The following is a 19730-nucleotide window of genomic DNA, read 5'->3' as shown; positions in this document are numbered from 1 at the left end:
TTTTTACCAATTTAAGAATACGGCTGTAACCTAGCCTAATGTGGAAAAAGTCAAGGGTTCTGAATACTTTCCGAAGGCACTGTATTTAGTAGGCCTATACTAAATACATGCTGATTGCTACAATCCTGGAAAAAAAGTAGTTTGTAATTTTAAGCAGAATATTGATCTTGTGTTTTTTGTGCACCTATGCAGAAATAAAATGTTATTGACATATCAAATGTCAACCCTCCATACGCACACCCACACATTGCTTTGTGTCAGGAGGATGTCAGATCCTTTGGCGTCACAGGAAGCTACTAGAGACATAAAAACCAGTCCTCATCCAGTGAGCCTCTGTCTTGTTTCTATCTACCCTTTGGACACATCTGCGTAAATGGAATTGAACAACAGAGCAGAGGAGTGAGACATATTCTCTTTCAATAAGGTGAGCAAGTTTTCAGTTTTAGTTTATAACCCACTAACATACTATGGAAGCACCTTGTATTGCATTTACAATAATTACAAGTTATCCCACTGGTAAGTATACTGTTCTAAGGCCTGTGTATCGTAAAGTGCACCCAACTCTTTTATTTCTCCAGAGTTCATGTTTAGATAGTAATGAATATGTATATTTTTTTAATGGAAATGTCAGGTTGAGGAAATTCTGGTTGTGGTTATTTCTCTTCCTGTGTCATCTTGTTTTAGCTTGACATATGACAAGAGAAGATAAATGACACTACACTTCTTTCTGTCTCTCAGCCTATAGAGCCATACAGACATATACTGTAGCTAGAGAACAGCTGGTCATGGGGAATTTCCCCGTCAAAGTTCGATCCAGTATGCCAACCCTTGAGAATCCAACTGAACCTGCAATGTCAGGTAATACTAAACGCCCAGCTTCCTTTGTTAACCTAATCTGAAATCATCAACCAGCCAGCGTGAATGCTGATTGCAACTATTAAAACCATTCTTCGTTTTTAGACAATAACAGGCCCATGGTGGTGTCCCTTTATGACTTCCCCTCCCAAGATCCCTTGGAATCCAGCATCCGCATGGGGGAGAGGCTCACTGTGTTGTCAGAGTAAGTGGCATACACGCATGGAGCTGTACATATACAGTGGTGTCTGAAATAATTGACACGGATATTATCAAGGGATAAAGATGAGTAAAAATGACTGCATCAAATAAAGTATTCAAATAAGGATTGATATTTTCTGCAACAATTTTTTTTTTAATTATATTATTTTAGAATAATACAATTGCTCAGAGCGGTGTTTGTTTGTGTCGAAATGAGAATGCATAAACAGAAAATAACCCCGTACCTACTGTGAAATATGGTGGTGGATCTTTAATGTTGTGAAGCTATTTTACTTCCACTGGTCCTGGGGACCTTGTTAAGGTCAACGGCATCATGAACTTTACCCAGTACATTTTAGCCCGAAACCTGGTTGCATCTGCCAGGAGGCTGATACTGCAAGTGGGTCTTCCAGCAAAACAATAGCCCCAAAAATACATGAAAATCCACAAAGAATTTGTTAATTGGCCACAAAATCAACATTTTGCAATGGCCATCTCAGTCTCTGGACTTGAAACCCATTGAAAACCTGTGGTTGAATTGAAGAGGGCATTCCATAAACACAGATTAAGGATTTAAAGGATCTGGAAATGTATGGAGGAATGGTTCAAAATTTCTCCCAATGTGTTCTCCTGCTCATAAAATATTTTAGAAAAAGTCTCAGTACTGTTAACCTCTAAAGGTATTAAAAACAGGGGTGTCAATCATTTTTAACCCTACCTTTTTGAGAAAATTATGTATTACTTGTTGAACAAGAGCAATTGTATTAGTATAAAATAATATAATTTCCCAACTTTTTGGAGTATACAATATAGCTCAGTATTTATTTATTTGAATAATAATTTTTGGTCATCTTTATCAATGACGTCAATAATTTCTGACCCTACTGTATGTGGTAGTTTGTGATAGTTTAGTTGAATGCACTGACTGACCTCTTTATTTGCAGTGATGGGGATTTTTGGATGGTGCGATCCACAACAACAGGCAATGAGAGTTACATCCCCAGCCACTACACTGCCAAAGTAATAAACAGGTAAGATACCTACTACTTATTCTCAAGTTTTACTTGTGACTGTCACAGCTGTTTACACATCAGTGAATGTCACTAGAGAGTGGGAATTGGAATGCATCAATTTGAAAGAGCAATACTGTAGATGTTCTCTCGCTCTGAATGACATCACCAATGTCCTAATTATGTCACTCCTCCCCCAGTGGGGGATGATGGCACCAGTAGTTCCAGTGGAGTTTCCTCGCAGGGTGGAGAGGAGTGAAAAATATAATGTACTATCTTATTTGTCTTCTGATAGTGAATATTTGATATTTCTCATCCATCTTTAATCAGGTGGCAGTATAATGGCATCAGCAGGTTAAATGCAGAGGAGCTGCTGCTGATGCCACACAATTACACAGGGGCTTTCCTGATACGACAGAGTCAGACAAACACAGGTGAGTCCATGTTCATGGCTTAGGGCTCGTTTAATTAAATTCATTTTACTGAATGTTATGTCAAGTTTTTTTAAAAGTTTTCTATAAGCACAACAACTAGCCTAGGACTTGTGCACTGTTTCATTGCTGTGGCGTGACAAGAGTCTTGTGTTACTTTTGGTCACAGACAGCTATTCGCTCTCGGTCCTTGGGAGGACCGACTCCTCGTACATGGGCACAGTGAAACACTACCGCATCCGTCGCCTCCAAAACGGCTGGTTCTACATCTCCCCCAGCCTCACCTTCTACACCCTGGGCCAATTGGTGGAACACTACTCTGGTGGGTACAAGCCCATCAACGGGCTCAAATGCATTATTATTACAGCACAGTTCTTACTCTGGTATGCAAAGACAGTGAACTGTATGGTACTACTGTAATGTGTTGTTTGGGTAGAGAATGTTCTAAACATTTGGAAACATGTCTATCCACAGAGTCAGCAGATGGGTTGTGCTGTTTACTGAGGGAGCCTTGCATCATCCAAGGCTCAAACAATACTACTATGACTAGACCGTACCCCAAAGCTATCAGGAGGCCCACCCTCAACTGGAAGGACGTAGACAGGTGGGGCACATTCCTAAATCCTCCATCTACCATATTTTGTGTCCCGAGTGACCTACACACTACTTATTTGACTATTTGTCAATATGATATGATGTGTCATGCTATAGCTATGCAATTAACTGCATTGTAATTCACATTGTAAGATGATGCATATACTGGTGGTAGGTATATCACATTCCCTGTGCCTGCCTCTTGTCTTCCCAGCTCATTGATCTTCAGTAAGGGCAGAGTGGATTCAGAGGACTCTCTGGTGAGCAAGGGGCTGAGGGAGGCCATGAGCTCATACCTCTACATGACAGAGGCCAGCTGCCAGGACTGTGGCAAACACTGGGATACCTGATGAGAGGGAAGACTGAGAGTAAAATAATAATACTGTCTGGTCTGCCGCTGCCGCTGCCCCGGTCCAACGGTACTAGTCCAGAAAGGGTGACCTAAACAAAAGCATAGAGGAAGTTAAAAAGAAGTAAGCCTACCATTTACCACCACAATGAAAACTACAAGCACAATTCATGTCTTGATGGTAAAATGTGGGTTTGGGTTCAGGTAGCCACAAGGAGCCGTGTTACTTGGCACTTCTAATGCTACTGGTTCTTGTTCTCAAGAGCACATTTCACAAGGTGAAACCTATGATTTTTATATATATATATATATATATATATATATATATATATATATATATATATATATACACTAGATGACTGACAGGGGGTGCATCTCCATCTTGTCACTCCCCCACCCTTGCAAAAAATATTTTGGAAGTTATAGAAATGCATGTATTAATGTCTACATTCATTTTTGCCATATTTATTCTATTACGGACACCTTAATGCATACTATTAAATTGTATGATGTGAGCTAAACATTAACATTTAAATACAAATATATATAAAAACATACTTTCTTAAAGTATAACTTGTTGAAAGTACTAATGTTACTGTCCCCACTACAACAACAAATACTTAAATATGTGTAATTGTGTCTTTGAAATATTTAATTGAAATACTGTAGAATTCCATTCATTCCTATGGAGCAGGGTTTCTCAAACTCGGTTTTGTTTTTTTCCCCCTGTCACTACACAGCTGATTAAAAACCCAAAGCTTGATGATGAGTTGGTTATTTGAATCAGCTGTCTAGTGCTAGGGCAAAAAAATAAAAAAGCTTCACCCAGGGGGGGTCCAAGATCGAGTTTGGGAAACTGCTCCTTCTGGGGAGTGACAATATGGCCGACCAGTTACTTTAAAGGCTCTTATTGGCCAATACATAGTATCAGCAATCCAGGGTTTATGTACATTGGATGGAACTCAGAGGTCTTATGATGTGAGGAGGAGCACTTCCTTTCAGCTCATGGAAGGTTTCATACTGCTTGTCCACACAGAAACACCTATGTATTGGTCTATTTTGAACCAAAGAAGGAAGATCACTGAAATACAATAATGTTGTATCTGGACTAAAGGGAGAACCCATTTGTAGTTTCATATGCAATCTGTTTGTATGAATGAAATGCCATGTCTGAGTAAAGGACGTCACGCTGCTTGCATAAAAATAATCGATTCCTCCTGATTCGGCCCATACCTGGCGCGAGCTCGGGACTTCTGCCTTGCTAGCACACGTGACCACCCTCCTGAAGCATCTTTCCACTCGACGCCATGCGAAAAGTAGCTAGCGCAAATGAAGACACTTAAGGCTGAGGAGTACATTTCACACATCCCCGTATAACTTGAAACTAACTCAGACGCTTTTACCAGAATGTGGGTGATAATGAGTTATAAATAAATAGTTCTGAGTGACTGTTTTGTTTCAATGGTTTCTTATCATGGCCAACCTCTTAATTATAAAAACAAGATCGTCAAAACATACAAGACAATGGATGCTGTAGTTTTCTCACATCTGGCCCACAAAGAGAAAGCATCTCATGTCAAAACCATTTTCAAGTCCTACCACTAGATGCCGCTAGATACATGGGAATATTTTGTATCAACCATTGCTCGCTAAATCCACAGAACTTCCTGCTTAGAACTGTTCAGGAAAAAGAAATAATGGCGACGTTTCTGGGGTCTGAGTCCCCTTGGACTGGAGGAAAACGAAGCAGTCGCAATATCATTGCAAAAATCACACACAGTCAGATCGCAGGCCAGGGTTTCAGCAGAGGGACACAGGTAAGACAACTTGTGCGATGTATCGGCAATGAAGGTATTTGAAAAGGGGGAGGACGACTCAAGCCTGGCTGGGATTGCGTTTGGTAACCCTGCTGAGAGCTAGCTAACGTTAGCATGTATAGGGTAACTAGCTAGCTGTTTGTCAGACTTTCTGGTTAGTTGGCTAACATTAGCTGTCTATGCTACAAAATAATGTGATCATTTCACTAAATGACTAAATACACCCGCAAGTTAGCTACTTACAATAAAATGACAGCCGAAACCTAGATGTAGCCTGCACTTGTTAGCTCTTTTGTTGATTAAGATTTTTTTTTAAGTGTTGCTAGTATATTTACGCTAACCTTTTTTTTTTTAACTAACCTAAGTAGATAGCCATCTTTGGTAGTATCGTATGTGTCTGTTCCCATCCATGACGTTACATACAATTGGTATCTGTAGTTCGTTGTATTACTCAATGTTGTTATATTAGCGAGCTACCTAAGATTTGATGACTTTGCGAAACGGAAAGAGTGCGCCACTGCTGCTAGTTCGCTTGCAGCTTAGTTTGGCTATCAGTTAGCTACGGCTAACTAGCTTGGTTTTAGGTTTTGACAGGATGTGTTTTTCATCTGCTAGATAGAACTAACTTGGAACAACACGCGTGATTACGTAACGTTAACGACACCAGCCCCCAGCTACTTTCGTTTCCATAAATGGGTGCCGCCCATCTGTGCCTGGGCACGGCTCAGTCATTATACTGCCAACAGGTATTTTACCTAACTAGCTACTTGTTTTTGCTCATGTGAGCCTCTCATTACTAGCCAGATAAATAAACCTTACAGGGACAAAAACCTTTCTCTTTCATGCACTGTTGAAAAATCTGCGAGACCTTTTTTTGCTAATAATCTTGTGGAAATGGTCAGTGGTTGAAAAAGTACCCAATGTTTATACTCGAGTAAAGGTAGAGATACCTTAAAAGAAAATCACTCAAGTAAAAGTCACCCCAGTAAAATACTACTTGAGTAAAAGTCTAAAAGTATTTGGTTTTAAAAGTACTTAAGTATCAAAGGTAAAAGTATAAATATTTTTAATTGTCTTATATTAAGTAAACCAGACGACACGATTTTCTTGTTTATTTAATTCACGGATAGCCAGGGACACAGTTCAACACTCAGACACAATTTACAAACGATGAATTTGTGTTTTACAAACGATGAATTTGTGTTTAGTGAGTCCACCAGATCAGAGGCAGTAGGAATGACCAGGGATGTTCTCTTGATAAGTGTGTGAATTGGACCATTTTCCTGTCCTGCTAAGCATTCAAAATGTAACTAGTACTTTTGGCTGTCAGGGAAAATGTATGGAGTAAAAAGTACATTTTCTTTAGGGATGTAGTGGAGTAAAAGTTGTCAAAAATATAAATAGTAAAGTACAGATACCCCAAAAAATGACTTAGTAAGATATAAATAGTAAAGTACAGATACCCCAAAAAACTACTTAGTAAGTATTTTTACTTAAGTACTTTACACCACTGGAAATGATACATTATGCACTCATTCATGTGTGTATACAAATAGCTGCAGTAGACTAGATGGTGGTGATTTTAAAACAAACCTTTTGAATTATACATTTAACATGAGGAGCTACCTTGTGCATGCTGAGGATGTCTATCCTAGAATTACCCTCTGACTCCCTGCCCTTCTTCTTCTATGGAGATCATGGCAGTCCGCAAACAAATGTTTACAGTGCATGCCACCACCTACTGTGCTGGAAAGTTTGTACGCTCAATCATGAGCTGCCCAATTCTGTACTACCATGAAAATAAAATCCAAAAGCAAATAAATCCTTACTAACTATTAGTATAGTAACCTTACCAATAATAGCTATGAAGTCAACTCATAAGCGCAACATTTCTGAACATGCAATGGGGACAGGACAAATTCTCTGATATTGAAACTAAGGAATCCTGTGTACTTTTCAAGGCAACCTCAGACTTCAGCAGCACTGATAAGCTTTTACTTCTTTTCCTCATTTCATTCTTGTGAAATGTGGCCTGCTTAACTCACTGCCAATTTGCCGTTAAAGAATAGAAAAGGCCTATGTGTTGCTCCACCGATTCCAATAAAAAGTCTCAAATGGCAGTTTGAGCCACATTCCTCTCAACGTTTCAGTAATAATTGAGTTTTGAGAACTGAAAGTTATATTGTGCTCCATTTGTGAGGAGTATTTGGGCATGATTTGGAATGACTTCTGACTTAACTGGTGCCAGAAGATGGTCTCTGCAACTGGAATTTGGAGAGGATGCGATTATTTTTGCACAAACATCTAAGACCTAGGCTTTTTGTTAAATCTGTCTCCGGTTGTGTGGGTGTGCGGAGGGTAGGGTAAAAGGATCAACTGTCAGTGTTCTTGTGACACGGGAACATACCGGAGACATTTTCTAAGCTCTCGCATATTTCCTGTATTCACCACTCATTCGTTGTGTTCCAGCTCCCAGAGGCTCTGCTCCAGGAGAGAGATAAGAGGGCCAAATGGCACGGCATCCCTGAGCTGCTGCAGAAGCTCCATGAGAGCAGCCATCCTAACAGTGACCTCTCCCACACACACAGTGTACTAAAGGTACCCAGATAATATATACACCACAACATCAACAAAGCGCAGTCTCCTAGGCTATAGGAGCCGACTGAATGTGTATAGTTTACTCTAAGATTAAGGCCTAATTATCCATTATTTTTAACAGGAACTATCATCCCTACTTTCCATGGAGGCAATGTCTTTTGTCACAGAAGACAGGAAGAGTGCTCAAGAATCCACCTTTCCCAACACATACACCTTTGACCTCTTTGGTGGAGTTGATGTATGTTTACATACTGTTTATTATGCTCTTGTTACTAGTGTGTTCTGTGCTGTGATGGAAAGTAATCAATGACCAGTTTGAATGTCTTGAATCAGCCATGTCACCTCCTACTGCAGTGTATCAGTGCCTTCTGAGATACTATCAGGCGACGTTTGTTCATTGCATTCCTTTTTTCCATCCCTTCGAAGCTGCTGGTAGAGATCTTGATGAGGCCTACACTCACTATGCAGAAGAAGAAACCTCAAAGTAAGCAGTAACACTTAGGTCTGATATAATTTCTCTCTGAAGACTGCACTTTTGACATAAGGGACCGTTGCTATTCATGTCCGTGTCTCTCGTCCCTGCAGTGAATGATGACTTAGTCAAGGACTGCCTCAGTGTTCTTTATAACTGCTGTATATGTGTAAGTACCCTCGTCGCAGGCCATCACTTCATATGCAAAAAAAAAGAGTCGTCATGTCTGCTTTTTCCTCTTTAGACAATCATTAATCGTCAAATCTCTCCCCACATTTTCTCAGACGGAAGGGGTTACAAAGAGCCTTGCAGCCAGAGACGACTTTGTCCTGTTTCTCTTCACCTTGATGACGAACAAGAAGACGTTTCTACAGACTGCCACTTTAATCGAGGATATTCTCGGCGTCAAGAAGGTCAGAGCAACTTCACGGCAAAATCTTCATATTATTTTAATTTATACTAATATTGTTCACACAGAGTATGAGGGTTTGCTCTAGGTAGAGATTTGGTGTCCATGATCATGTTATGCCGATGGTCATCCATTTGTTTGGTCCTGGTCTTCTCTCTGCCCCAGGACATGATCCAGTTGGAGGGGATTCCTAACCTGTCTGGTCTGGTCCAGAGCTTCGACCAGCAGCAGCTGGCTAACTTCTGCCGCATCCTCTCTGTCACCATCTCAGAACCCGACGTGAGAAATGATGACAAACACACCCTGCTGGCCAAGAATGCACAGCAGAAACGCAACGCAAGCCCCTCACGTGCAGAGGTCAATCAAGGTAGGACAGGGATACGGGAGTACACTGGAGAAATTAGATTGTATTCTCACTATTTAGCTCAATTACCCTTTCTTTAGGGTCTCGTTAAAGTATTGGTTTGATTCGTCTGTTCATTTGTAGTACTCATTTAAATTCGATACCCTTATTCTGTCCAAAAGTTTTCCCGTCGGTGCTCAACCGAAAACTATTGTAGAGTAACGTTACATGATCAATGAATGAGCCCACCCTGCCTCCCTGTTCCCAGTTACCCTCCTGAACATCCCGGGCTTCATCGAGCGCCTGTGTAAGCTGGCCACCAGGAAGGTGTCTGAGGCCACCGGGGCGTCGAACTTTCTGCAGGAGCTGGAGGACTGGTACACGTGGCTGGACAACGCCTTGGTGCTGGACGCCCTCATGCAGATGGCCACGGAGGAGGCTGAGCACAGCAGCACAGGTCAGCATCCTCTCTCCTCCTGCTCTGTACCACTGCCTTAAACACCAGTTATCACTTAAATGGTCTAACATTAGATGCACCATTCTGCCTGTGAAATGTTTATTTATTGTACTATACAGAAATATCCTGGACATCTCGGTTGTCACCTATCCTTGTACCTCTGTACTTATCTATAAACACTTCTTCTCATTTTAATTTAAAAAAAATAATTAAAAAAATTACATCCTGTTGTGTCTCCTCCACAGAGTCATCAGATGAGAGTTCGATGGCCACCAGCCCTCTGAGGCACCGTCTGCCCCAGTCCATGAAGATCGTCCATGAGATCATGTACAAGGTGGAGGTGCTCTACGTGCTCTGTGTGCTGCTAATGGGCCGCCAGAGGAACCAGGTGAGGGACTGGGGGACAGAGCAGACGCCTCACCTAATACAGGACATGGGTTCTCCGGTGTAGGCACTCCTGTGCTCTTGTGTGTATTTGACCACCTGATCCATCTTCCTCAGGTACACAAGATGTTAGCAGAGTTCCGTCTGATCCCAGGTCTCAACAACCTGTTTGACAAGCTGATCTGGAGGAAGTACACCTCGTCCGATCACGTGGTGCATGGCCAGAACGAGAACTGTGACTGCAGTCCTGTAAGCAGTGCACTCGTCTCTCACTGAGCTGTCCCTGGACATGATCGGTGGCTTTTTCTAGGATTCTCACTCTGGGTAACATATTACCATTGCTGTGTTATAACATTTGCAATATCAATCACGCTGATTCTGTCCTTCCCTTAGGAAATATCCTTCAAGATCCAGTTTCTGAGGCTTCTCCAGAGCTTCAGTGACCACCACGAGTGAGTAACCTTCAAACAGTCTGTTTGACCGAAAGTTCCCCCGTTAGCTTCACTTGAGTTTAACAAACAACATTTTCTTTATTTCAGGAACAAGTACCTTCTTCTGAACAGTCAGGAGCTGAACGAGCTGAGTGCCATTTCTCTGAAGGCCAACATACCGGAGGTGGAGGCCTTAGTCAATACAGACAGGTATGCATCCTAAATGTAACATTTATTTAACTAGGCACGTCAGTTAAGAACAAATACCCCGGCCAAACCCAGACGACGCTGGGCCAATTGTGCGCCGCCCTATGGGACTCCCAATCACGGCCGGGACTCCTTTTTGACTCCACCCTCAATACGTCACACTACAGAGGCATCATGTTCTCTGAAACCTCAAATGCAATACCATATTGTGTGTCCTAAATCTGTTGTGAGTGATTCACACACTAATGCACTCTCCCTGTGTCCTTGTGCTCCTGCAGGAGTCTAGTGTGCGATGGGAAGAAGGGTCTCCTCACACGTCTGCTCGCCGTCATGAAGAGGGAGCCTCCAGACTCCTCCTTTAGGTTCTGGCAGGCCAGGGCAGTGGAGAGTTTCCTCCGTGGAGCCACCTCCTATGCGGACCAGATGTTTCTGCTGAAGAGGGGGCTGCTAGAACACATCCTGTTCTGCATCATAGACAGTGGCTGTAAGTCCAGAGATGTCCTGCAGAGCTACTTTGACCTGCTGGGGGAACTCATGAAGTTCAACATCGACGCCTTCAAGAGGTTCAACAAATATGTCAGCACAGACGACAAGGTGAAACCCTTAGCGAGTAGCAACCCCCCCCAATGTGGGAAGAATCTGTTAGTCCTTTCAATCGTCCCAGAAAATACATGAAATAATGCAATATCGATTCTTATAGTCATATATAAGTAATCTCAATGTACCCAAGTTTTTGCGATGTGTGTGTTCTATAATGCTGTGTGTCCCATTCCTCTGTTCGGCTCGGCTGCAGTTCCAGACCTTCATGACCCAGATCAACAGTTCCCTGGTGGACTCCAACATGCTGGTGCGCTGCATCGTCCTGTCCCTCGACCGCTTCGAGAGCCAGACAGAGGATGTGAAAGGTAAGCCGCACTGTCTAATCCCATAGTAAGTGAATGGAACTATGTGCGAGGGTCACATGTAGTATCTTAAGCTACCAATGCTGGAATGAATTCAATCTTTGAGTGCATTATAATGGTGCTGTTCCTGATGTAATTGTTGCTGGCTGTGGTCCTGCAGTGGTGGAGGTGCTGTCTGAATGCTGTCTGCTGTCCTACATGGCCCGGGTGGAGAACAGGCTGTCCTTCCTCTTCAGGCTGGTCAATGTCATCAACGTGCAGACTCTCACACAGGTCTGTCTAAGACCAGACAAACCCACACCTCTGTACCTCTCTTTCAGGATAAGAGGAATGTGTCCTCAGTTTGTTAGGGTTTGAGGTTGTTGTTCTCCAACATCTGGTGCTGACATGTCCCCCTCTGCCCTGCCCATCCCCTGGCCCAGGAGAATGTGAGCTGTCTGAACACCAGCCTGGTGGTCCTGATGCTGGCCAGGAGGCGGGGTAAACTTCCCTTCTACCTCAATACATTGAGAGAGAAGGAGTATGCAGAGAAATACCCTGGCTGCCTGCTAAACAACTTCCACAACCTACTGCGCTTCTGGCAGCGCCACTACCTCAACAAGGACAAGGACAGCACCTGTCTGGAGAACGTGAGTGTCCTCGCCCTACTCTGTCCCAAACAAGGGAAAACCAGATTTATTTTCTTCAAAAGATATTATGCAGGGATGCCAACTTGGCGCTTCTTGGCGATATTCACATTCGATCTGTAAAAACAAAAGTATGTTTGGGGGGGGGGTCTGGCAAAGTACGCAGAGTGTGTCGCCCATTGAGCTATAAAAGAGAGGTGTGAACAGAATCTCAATTGCACACTCCTCGCGTCCTCTCTCCTCGCTTCCTTCTCAAAACCCATTGGAGGAGAAGGTCAGAGGGGAGGGACCTCTGGCTTTCACATCCATTGGGGTCTGAGGAGCGAGAAGTATGCAATTGAGGTTCTCCCACTGTGTGCTCACTAACGTTACCTTCTCTGGCGCCTGAGTCATCATCCACTCCACACAACAAACTTTGTTCCTGACTGGGAAATTTGGAATGCAACTTGAGGTAAGCAACCTGTGTTCGAAATAATGCTGCAGTTATATTTGATACATGCAACTATAATTTGCTTATGTTTAGGGCTGTGGCGGTCACAAAATTTAGTCAGCCAGTGATTGTCAACTGTCTCATGATAATTAACCGTTAATTAACATAAACACATTTAGCATCTCCTGGCTTCAACACATGGCCTACAAGCCACTGATGCAGACCTTTGGAACATCTACATTTTAAAAAGTCTAATAAATCCATGTAATATAGCCTACACCTTCACAATAAATCTATCATTTATTTTAGACAGGTCTAAAGAAACATGATATGAAGAAAATGTCATCTATTTCAGAATAACAGAATAGCATACTTGAGTTATCCTGATCTGGCTATCCCAAATGGCTGTGGGCTACACTAGTTCATTTAGCAGACAAGATTTTATTTGAATTCCATGGCATTATTTTATGGTATGAAGAATACAATTGAACAAAGCTGAATAAAATAGAGAGGATATTTTCACCAAACAATTTGAGGGAGTGTGCACACATGTGGCTATTCTGTGTTGAGCGGTTACCAAAGAAATCGGTATAACTATATGCTTAGTTTAGAGTTATTAATGTAGTTGTTCTACAAACGTTGGGCTATATGTTTTGATTTTTAATACATTGTAAGGCTGCATGATGCGACTCTAACGATGATTTGAAAAAAGTTGCTTGAAAGGCATGAGCTCTGCTTTGAGTTTTTTTGCACGGACTGTACACAATACATCAGTCTCTCATTCACAATTTGACAAGCATATGATAATGCCTCGAATTTCCCGGTGGCAACCCCTTTGTGTGGCTGTAATGCACCCTAAATAAATCTATGCCTTTTGTGGCCGTTGTGCCTCTCACTCACTTTTGTGGCCGTTGTGCCACAAAGTATAAGTTTAATAATTTATAATGAGCCTCTCCCTGAGTGCTGCACGCTCTGAAGCACCTCTCACTCACATGGCTCTCCATCACATGATCAGGTCTTCCTTGCAGGCTACAAGTGAACAGACACATCGGGACACAAATGCGTGCATCCTTATCCAATTCCAAGGTGCATATTGAAGAACTGTCCACATTTACATTTCGTCATCTAACCAGATGAGTAGGTCGAACGAACAGCAATGTCAATCTACTATCCCCATAGTACAAAAGTCGACCTATTCTGTGCGTGAAATAAATATTCCAAACATAGTCTGGGACAGTTGTGGGATGCGATGGATCCCAAATTAATATAACCACTAGAATCCCAAAACATTTTTCTGCAATGAGGCTGACGCAACAGATCAGAACATTTAGATGATAAAAATGTTGATAAACTATTCGGCTATATCTTCCCATTATAAGTGCAGTAATGCACACACAGCAGTAAGCGTGAATGTTCCATTAGCGGGAAAACACCATTATCAAAAATTACCATAAATGTGATTATGCATATAATGCTTTTATTATAAAGGTGCATTTTTATGGTAAATTCTTTCCCAAACTTGAAACTCACATGCCAGTTAGGCTCTACAACCCTTGCAAAGAGGATTAATGTGCTTAATTTTAAGAAGTTATTTGGACACTTTAGTTGTGATACAAACCTTATTAGAACACATAGGCCTATGGGCTAGGCTACATGAGGTGTGCGAATATGATTCGAAAAAGTTGCAAAAAAGGCATTGTTTCTTGCCTTACGCTTGGGCATTATGATAAGTGATAATATAGAATTCACATGTGACAGGCAGGTATTGTCACCCATCAGACTATTCTTGATTTAATTTTGTCTTTACATATACAAAATTATATATGTGTGAAATTTCTTTTGATTTCGATTTATCATTTATCACGCACTTGTCAAAAAAGTTGGGGGAAAAACTACATCTATGCACTTACATTGCGAATGGAGGACACTTCCCCCGTGGTTTATTTTCATGCCAGTCAGGTAGGCTATACTCCTGTTGTAAAGAGAAGCAATGTACTTAATATTAGGAAAGTTAAGAAATAAATATAGTAGGCCTAGCCTATAGAAAGCTGATGGGATCCTCCTATTTTTAATAGAGCCAATCACTGTGTTTTCTCACGCAATTGCATGGCCTATTGAAATGTTGCGCAACATGAGATCATGGGCTCTCATGAAGTGTTTGATTAGATTTTCGATTGCATTTGCATCGATGTCAGAGTGATTAGAGGGACAATAGAGTGCAGAGTACCAGGCAGTTATGAAATTTGTTAGGCTACTAATGACCATCAGCAGCATCAGAACTTGGAGAACCCTAATTACCGTGACTAAATGGCCACGTGGAATTTGACTGCCTTCGTGACTCGTAACCGCCGGCGTGGCGGTGATACGATTACCACAATAGCCGTACTTATGTTTCAATTGCGCAAATTATTACACACTAAGTTATTAACGTTAGCTAGCGAACTACTTTAGCATCTATGCTGACAAGCTAAAATAGAATATCAGAGTTAAGAGTGTGATGACATATTATGTCAAATCGGATCGCTTCATCCAATATCACGTGTGACAGCTGTGCGCAGCCAGTCACATCCCCTAACCAGCCATTAGTCTACTCAGCTGCTTCTCTCCAGACCCGGCGCCAGGATAAAGTGACTAAGGGGGCAGTTGACATTTTTTGGGGGAGTTCTTGCATTGGAATTGTATGTTGAGTTCTGCTTATATCACGCTACACCACAATAACCATAAAGTTAAAATGGCGAGACTCTTGAGACCATTGATTGAGTGATTTTGGAAGTGACAGGTTGGCACAAAATCTGTAGCCCATCTCTGCTGCTTATCACACTAAAGCAAGGCTGTTTTGGTAATGAATATAGGCTACAAGATAAATAGGGTAAGTCACCTATTACCGACAGCCTGTGAATGTAGCCATGAACACTGCTGTCTTAATAAATGCTGGAAGTGGTAGCCTAGTTATTCATGCAAGCAAACAAAAATACTGGATAGCAGTTTGGCAAACGAATGAATTCAAATAGAACAAAACAGCACTACCAAGTAGGCCTAGTAAACAATATCAGATTGATAAAAGCATGACGCAATCTATATTTAGGCTACTTACATTAACAGTAAACAAATGCAGTAAACAAAAGGCAAGTGATACCACTCCACTGCACGGTTGGAGCTAGGAACACAAGCATTTCACTACACCCGCCATAACATCTGCTAAATATGTGTATGTCATCAATAAAATTAGATTTGAATGGAGATCCAAATAACCAAAACACAGCCTACTACAGTGAGATGCAGCCCTGCACAGCTGGCTTGCCAAATAGGCATATACAGGCCCTCTGCTTCGCTCATGAATTCAGCAACATGTTGTGATATGGAACTATATACTTATGTGGATTAAATTCAACCCACGGCATCAATTAAACAAGGCCAGCCTACCATAAACATGCTTCCAGAGTATTGAGATTGTTCAAATATGTACTTGTTATTCCCTGAAAACATGTAACGTTTGTCACCTTTTTGGGCCCTCGGCAGTTTGCGTCCCTGTTATGAGCTTACCCGATCTAGTTGTAGTCCGTAGACTGGCTGGCCTGTCATTTAACTAGTCTTTGACTAAACTTTAAATTCAAAATCTTGCAAGGTTTAGTGAGGGGCCATTTAGTCAGAGACTAGTTCAATGGCACGGAGCTGGGTGTGTTTCGGAAGACGCGGGAGGAGGCCAATATTCAAATCCTATAAATGTGCTTGTGTTTTCATTAGTCGGTGTCCACCATATTTTGTTGGGGTACCGGGCAGGTGCGGCGGTAGTATTTTGTATTTCCTAAGACCGGGGAAAGTTTCACGTTGCAATTTTGCACTACTCCACTTACCATGAATATCCCCTTCTCCTCTTTGGGTAAAAAGTGTGTGTTTTACAAGTCCTAACCCCCTGTTTCCTCTCTCCCTCAGAGCTCCTGCATCCCCTTTGACTACTGGAAGGAGACAGTGTCAGTGCTGCTGGTCTCAGACAGGACTTCTCTGTGTGCCATAGCCAGCTACATAGATGAGCCCTTCATGGACCTGGACAGGGACCTGCTGGAGGATTAACCCATACAGGCGGGTTTGGGTGTGGCTGGCCTGGTGGAGGGGGTAGGGGGTTGCTGGGGTATGGACACCTATCATGAGTGATGACCATGCCAGAAAGCTAGAGCAGGACTGTAACTGTGGCTGGACACAGCCTCGTTGCTATGCTGTCTGTAACTAGGCCAGGAGGCTGTTACTGAAGGGGGGGGGGGGGGGGGGGGGTGATTCTACAATCCTGGCCATCTTCACTCCTCGCTCCATTCTCTTCAGAGGAGAAGGGGCGAGACTGCACCTGTTTGTCTGTCCATTACCAGACCCTACAGTAGAGAGATACATTTCTTGGACCTTGAAATACTCCTATGTTGGTGGTTTGCTTTAGGTGAAATCAAATAGCCTTTTATATATTACATAAATATATTGAAAAATCTATACATACGATGCAACAAATTAGATAGGATGTATCTATCTATCCATCTAACACAGAAAATGGTTTGTTTTCACTGTGGGGGACTTGTTATAAGAGGGGAGGCCCAGAGTATGTCTGAAGACTAGTCCCCCCTGTGTCTCTTCTAGCCCACATGGCTCTCTTAGAGAAAGGAAGTGTTGACTCCATGTCTGGGAGCCTAAGAGGGCTGCTCATGACTGGATGCAGAGGTGGCATCAGTCTTGTCCAGTGGTCTTTTGAATGAATGGCTTCGTCTCTGATCTATATGTGTATGTAGGGCTCTCTCTCTTAGGTGAATCTAGTCGACTGGTACTTGTAGCTTTACTCAGCCCGTCCAGGTAGCTTGTGGATCTGTTAATGGTTGACATTCTATGGGGTCCTATGGTGGATGAGATGGGGCTGGACGGGACCCCCACTCACCTGAAGTCACCAACCCCTTCATGACTTTACCCCAACACAAGGAAACATTTTCCTTTCTGTTTTTCAGACATTGTTTTTGTTTTTCATCTTGTTAAGAGAATAGCTTTTAGTTCTAAATAAAGTGTAGATAAAAGGAAGAAAACATTGCACTGTTTGAATTGTTGTTTTGTTTATTTTGATGACCGATGTTTTCATTTTGTATCAGACTTTGTATGCATCAAGTGAAAGGGGGGTTTGGCAAAATAATTAACTATGCAGGTTCTAGTATTCAATCCCACTCTCTGTCGCCGACAGTTCTCACAACAGTTCCTTAACCCCTTATCCTTCAACCAACAGCCACGCTGTGCTGCGTCACTTGATTGTTCTCTAGTCGTCCACTTAACTCTTGACTGCTCTTATCTTACCATGAGCCTAGACTTCGACAATCTTGATCTGTCTTTGTGCTGATTCTGTGCTTGATGTCACCTCTAATGTGATTGGCTGAAGGGGGGAATGGGCGTGGTTACATTGCTATGGCTCCTCTGGCTAGAATGTGCTGATGTTGCTGATGCAGAGTTAGCATTTAGCAAAAAAACGAATCCAAGAAATTGACCAATGATTGAGCTACCTCATTTTTCAACCCAGCAAGCACCAATTGGATCACTCACAGGGTGTATGTCAAAATGAAACTAATCCTGTTTAAACAGTTTTTTTGTTGTTGCTATCATACATTCAGTCATGTGAACGTACAATCTGTTCACAATTTGGTTTGCCCTAACAGTTGTTATTGCTACATAACCACAGGCTTTCCTACGATGTGTGTTCTCGCACCATTTGGTTTCTTTACCTACCTACACTTCACCACTACTTAATGTGGATGACTTGTGTATCATGGAAGGAGCCTGCAATGTTCATAGGAGTCCTACCGGTGCAGCACCATTTAGGTCATTCTGTGTGTCCAGTCTTCTTCTAGTGTTTGGAACAGAACTGTTGCCATGAGAACTCTGTGCATGTTCCACGCTCCCCAAGAGTCATGATTGCCTGTGGAATAGCATATTGTCTGGGTTTTTTTTTGGCATCTGGTGCAGAGTAGATAACCTACTTTTAAAAAATCTGGTCTTAATTGCTAGATATAACTTTGAAAATCAAACACAGTACTGTATTTCTATACTATCCATCATTAACAGCCACCCAGATTTTGTACTGTTGAAACATTGTACATACTGTATATTTGGTTTTGTGCAGATTCGCTTCACACTAAGAACTTACACTTCAGAAGCAGCCTATATACATTAAATCCAATACAAAAAAAAAAATGAAAGTCTGACTTGACATTTTTAGTTGATAATTGGTGCTTAATTATTTGAATTTGATTGTAATTCCTAGTCTCTTACCCTTCTTACATCAGGTACATTATTTGATGGAATTGTTACTCTGTTCTTTGGCATATATGCCAAGTTAGTTTCCTTTGTTTGACTGTGTGTGGTATAACCCAGTCACTGTTATCATTGGAGATGAATAATAAAAAGCACATGGTGCGTGTATACCTAGAGAAATTAGATCAGCAAACCTTTATTATGTTTTCTGAAACATGATCAAATCATTTTTGTATGTTTTATATTTTGCTTTGACATTGGATATTGGGGTGGTGATGTTTTAGTGTACATTGGACCCCCCCCCCCACACACCACTCCTAATCCTGACTCAATCCACCACAATCCCCCTAAAATTCAATTTCACACCTGTTTTCTTAATCTTATGTTTAATTTAACAGTCTTGTTTGTGAATTTAATACAATGATAATCCTAAATAAATTCTCAACTTTCTTTTTGAGTGTGTGCCCGGTGTATTTTGTCACAGTGGTTTTAAGGATGGGACACTGATAATGTGTGATGGGTGCTTATATTTGTCCTCATGAACATCGGCTGTGTGCAGCAGGCAGCCGTCCTCTTTCCTCTGACCACAGAACACTGGGTGTAAATTCTCTTGTAATTTACTGACGATTCCATGCGTTGACCACTACCATCCATTACTCACTACTCTCCATTACTCACTGCATCTCCACGTACCACACTGACTGCCGATAGTAATGTGGGCGGTAGGTAGCCTAGCGGTTACAGCGTTGGGCCAGTAACCGAAAGGTCTGTACCCATGAGCAAAGGCACTTAACCTTAATAGGCACCGTACTACTATGGTGTTTCCCAAACTCAGTACTTGGAACCCCAAGGGGTGCACCTTTTGATTTTTGCTCTAAACACTACACAGCGGATTCAAATGATCAAAGCTTGCTAGTTTGAGAAACGCTGCACTAGGCCCTCCATGG

The 19730-nt window shown here is 42.0% G+C and overlaps 2 protein-coding genes across 2 annotated transcripts; both read left to right on the top strand.

Annotated features, from left to right (window-relative positions):
- LOC110527913 (src-like-adapter 2) lies at positions 1-3757 on the top strand. The gene is made up of 8 exons (XM_021609519.2): positions 1-424; positions 739-858; positions 961-1060; positions 2001-2087; positions 2397-2500; positions 2667-2819; positions 2972-3101; positions 3306-3757. Exons 2-8 carry the CDS (start codon positions 786-788, stop codon positions 3439-3441), a joined length of 783 nt encoding a protein of 260 aa, XP_021465194.2. The 5' UTR covers positions 1-424; positions 739-785; the 3' UTR covers positions 3442-3757.
- A 1332-nt stretch (positions 3758-5089) lies between these two features.
- Positions 5090-19236, top strand: trpc4apa (transient receptor potential cation channel, subfamily C, member 4 associated protein a). The gene is made up of 17 exons (XM_021609518.2): positions 5090-5257; positions 7727-7855; positions 7977-8093; positions 8282-8339; positions 8441-8496; positions 8612-8740; positions 8902-9103; positions 9348-9536; positions 9782-9924; positions 10038-10169; positions 10314-10372; positions 10460-10561; positions 10837-11152; positions 11352-11463; positions 11621-11733; positions 11883-12089; positions 16450-19236. The coding sequence occupies exons 1-17, from the start codon at positions 5138-5140 to the stop codon at positions 16585-16587; spliced, it is 2322 nt and encodes a 773-aa protein (XP_021465193.2). The 5' UTR covers positions 5090-5137; the 3' UTR covers positions 16588-19236.
- Positions 19237-19730: the final 494 nt, after the last annotated feature.

The sequence above is a fragment of the Oncorhynchus mykiss genome, chromosome 7 (genome assembly GCF_013265735.2).
Source record: "Oncorhynchus mykiss isolate Arlee chromosome 7, USDA_OmykA_1.1, whole genome shotgun sequence".
Classification (NCBI taxonomy): Eukaryota; Metazoa; Chordata; class Actinopteri; order Salmoniformes; family Salmonidae; genus Oncorhynchus; species Oncorhynchus mykiss.
This window is presented reverse-complemented; position numbering and strand designations above follow the sequence as displayed.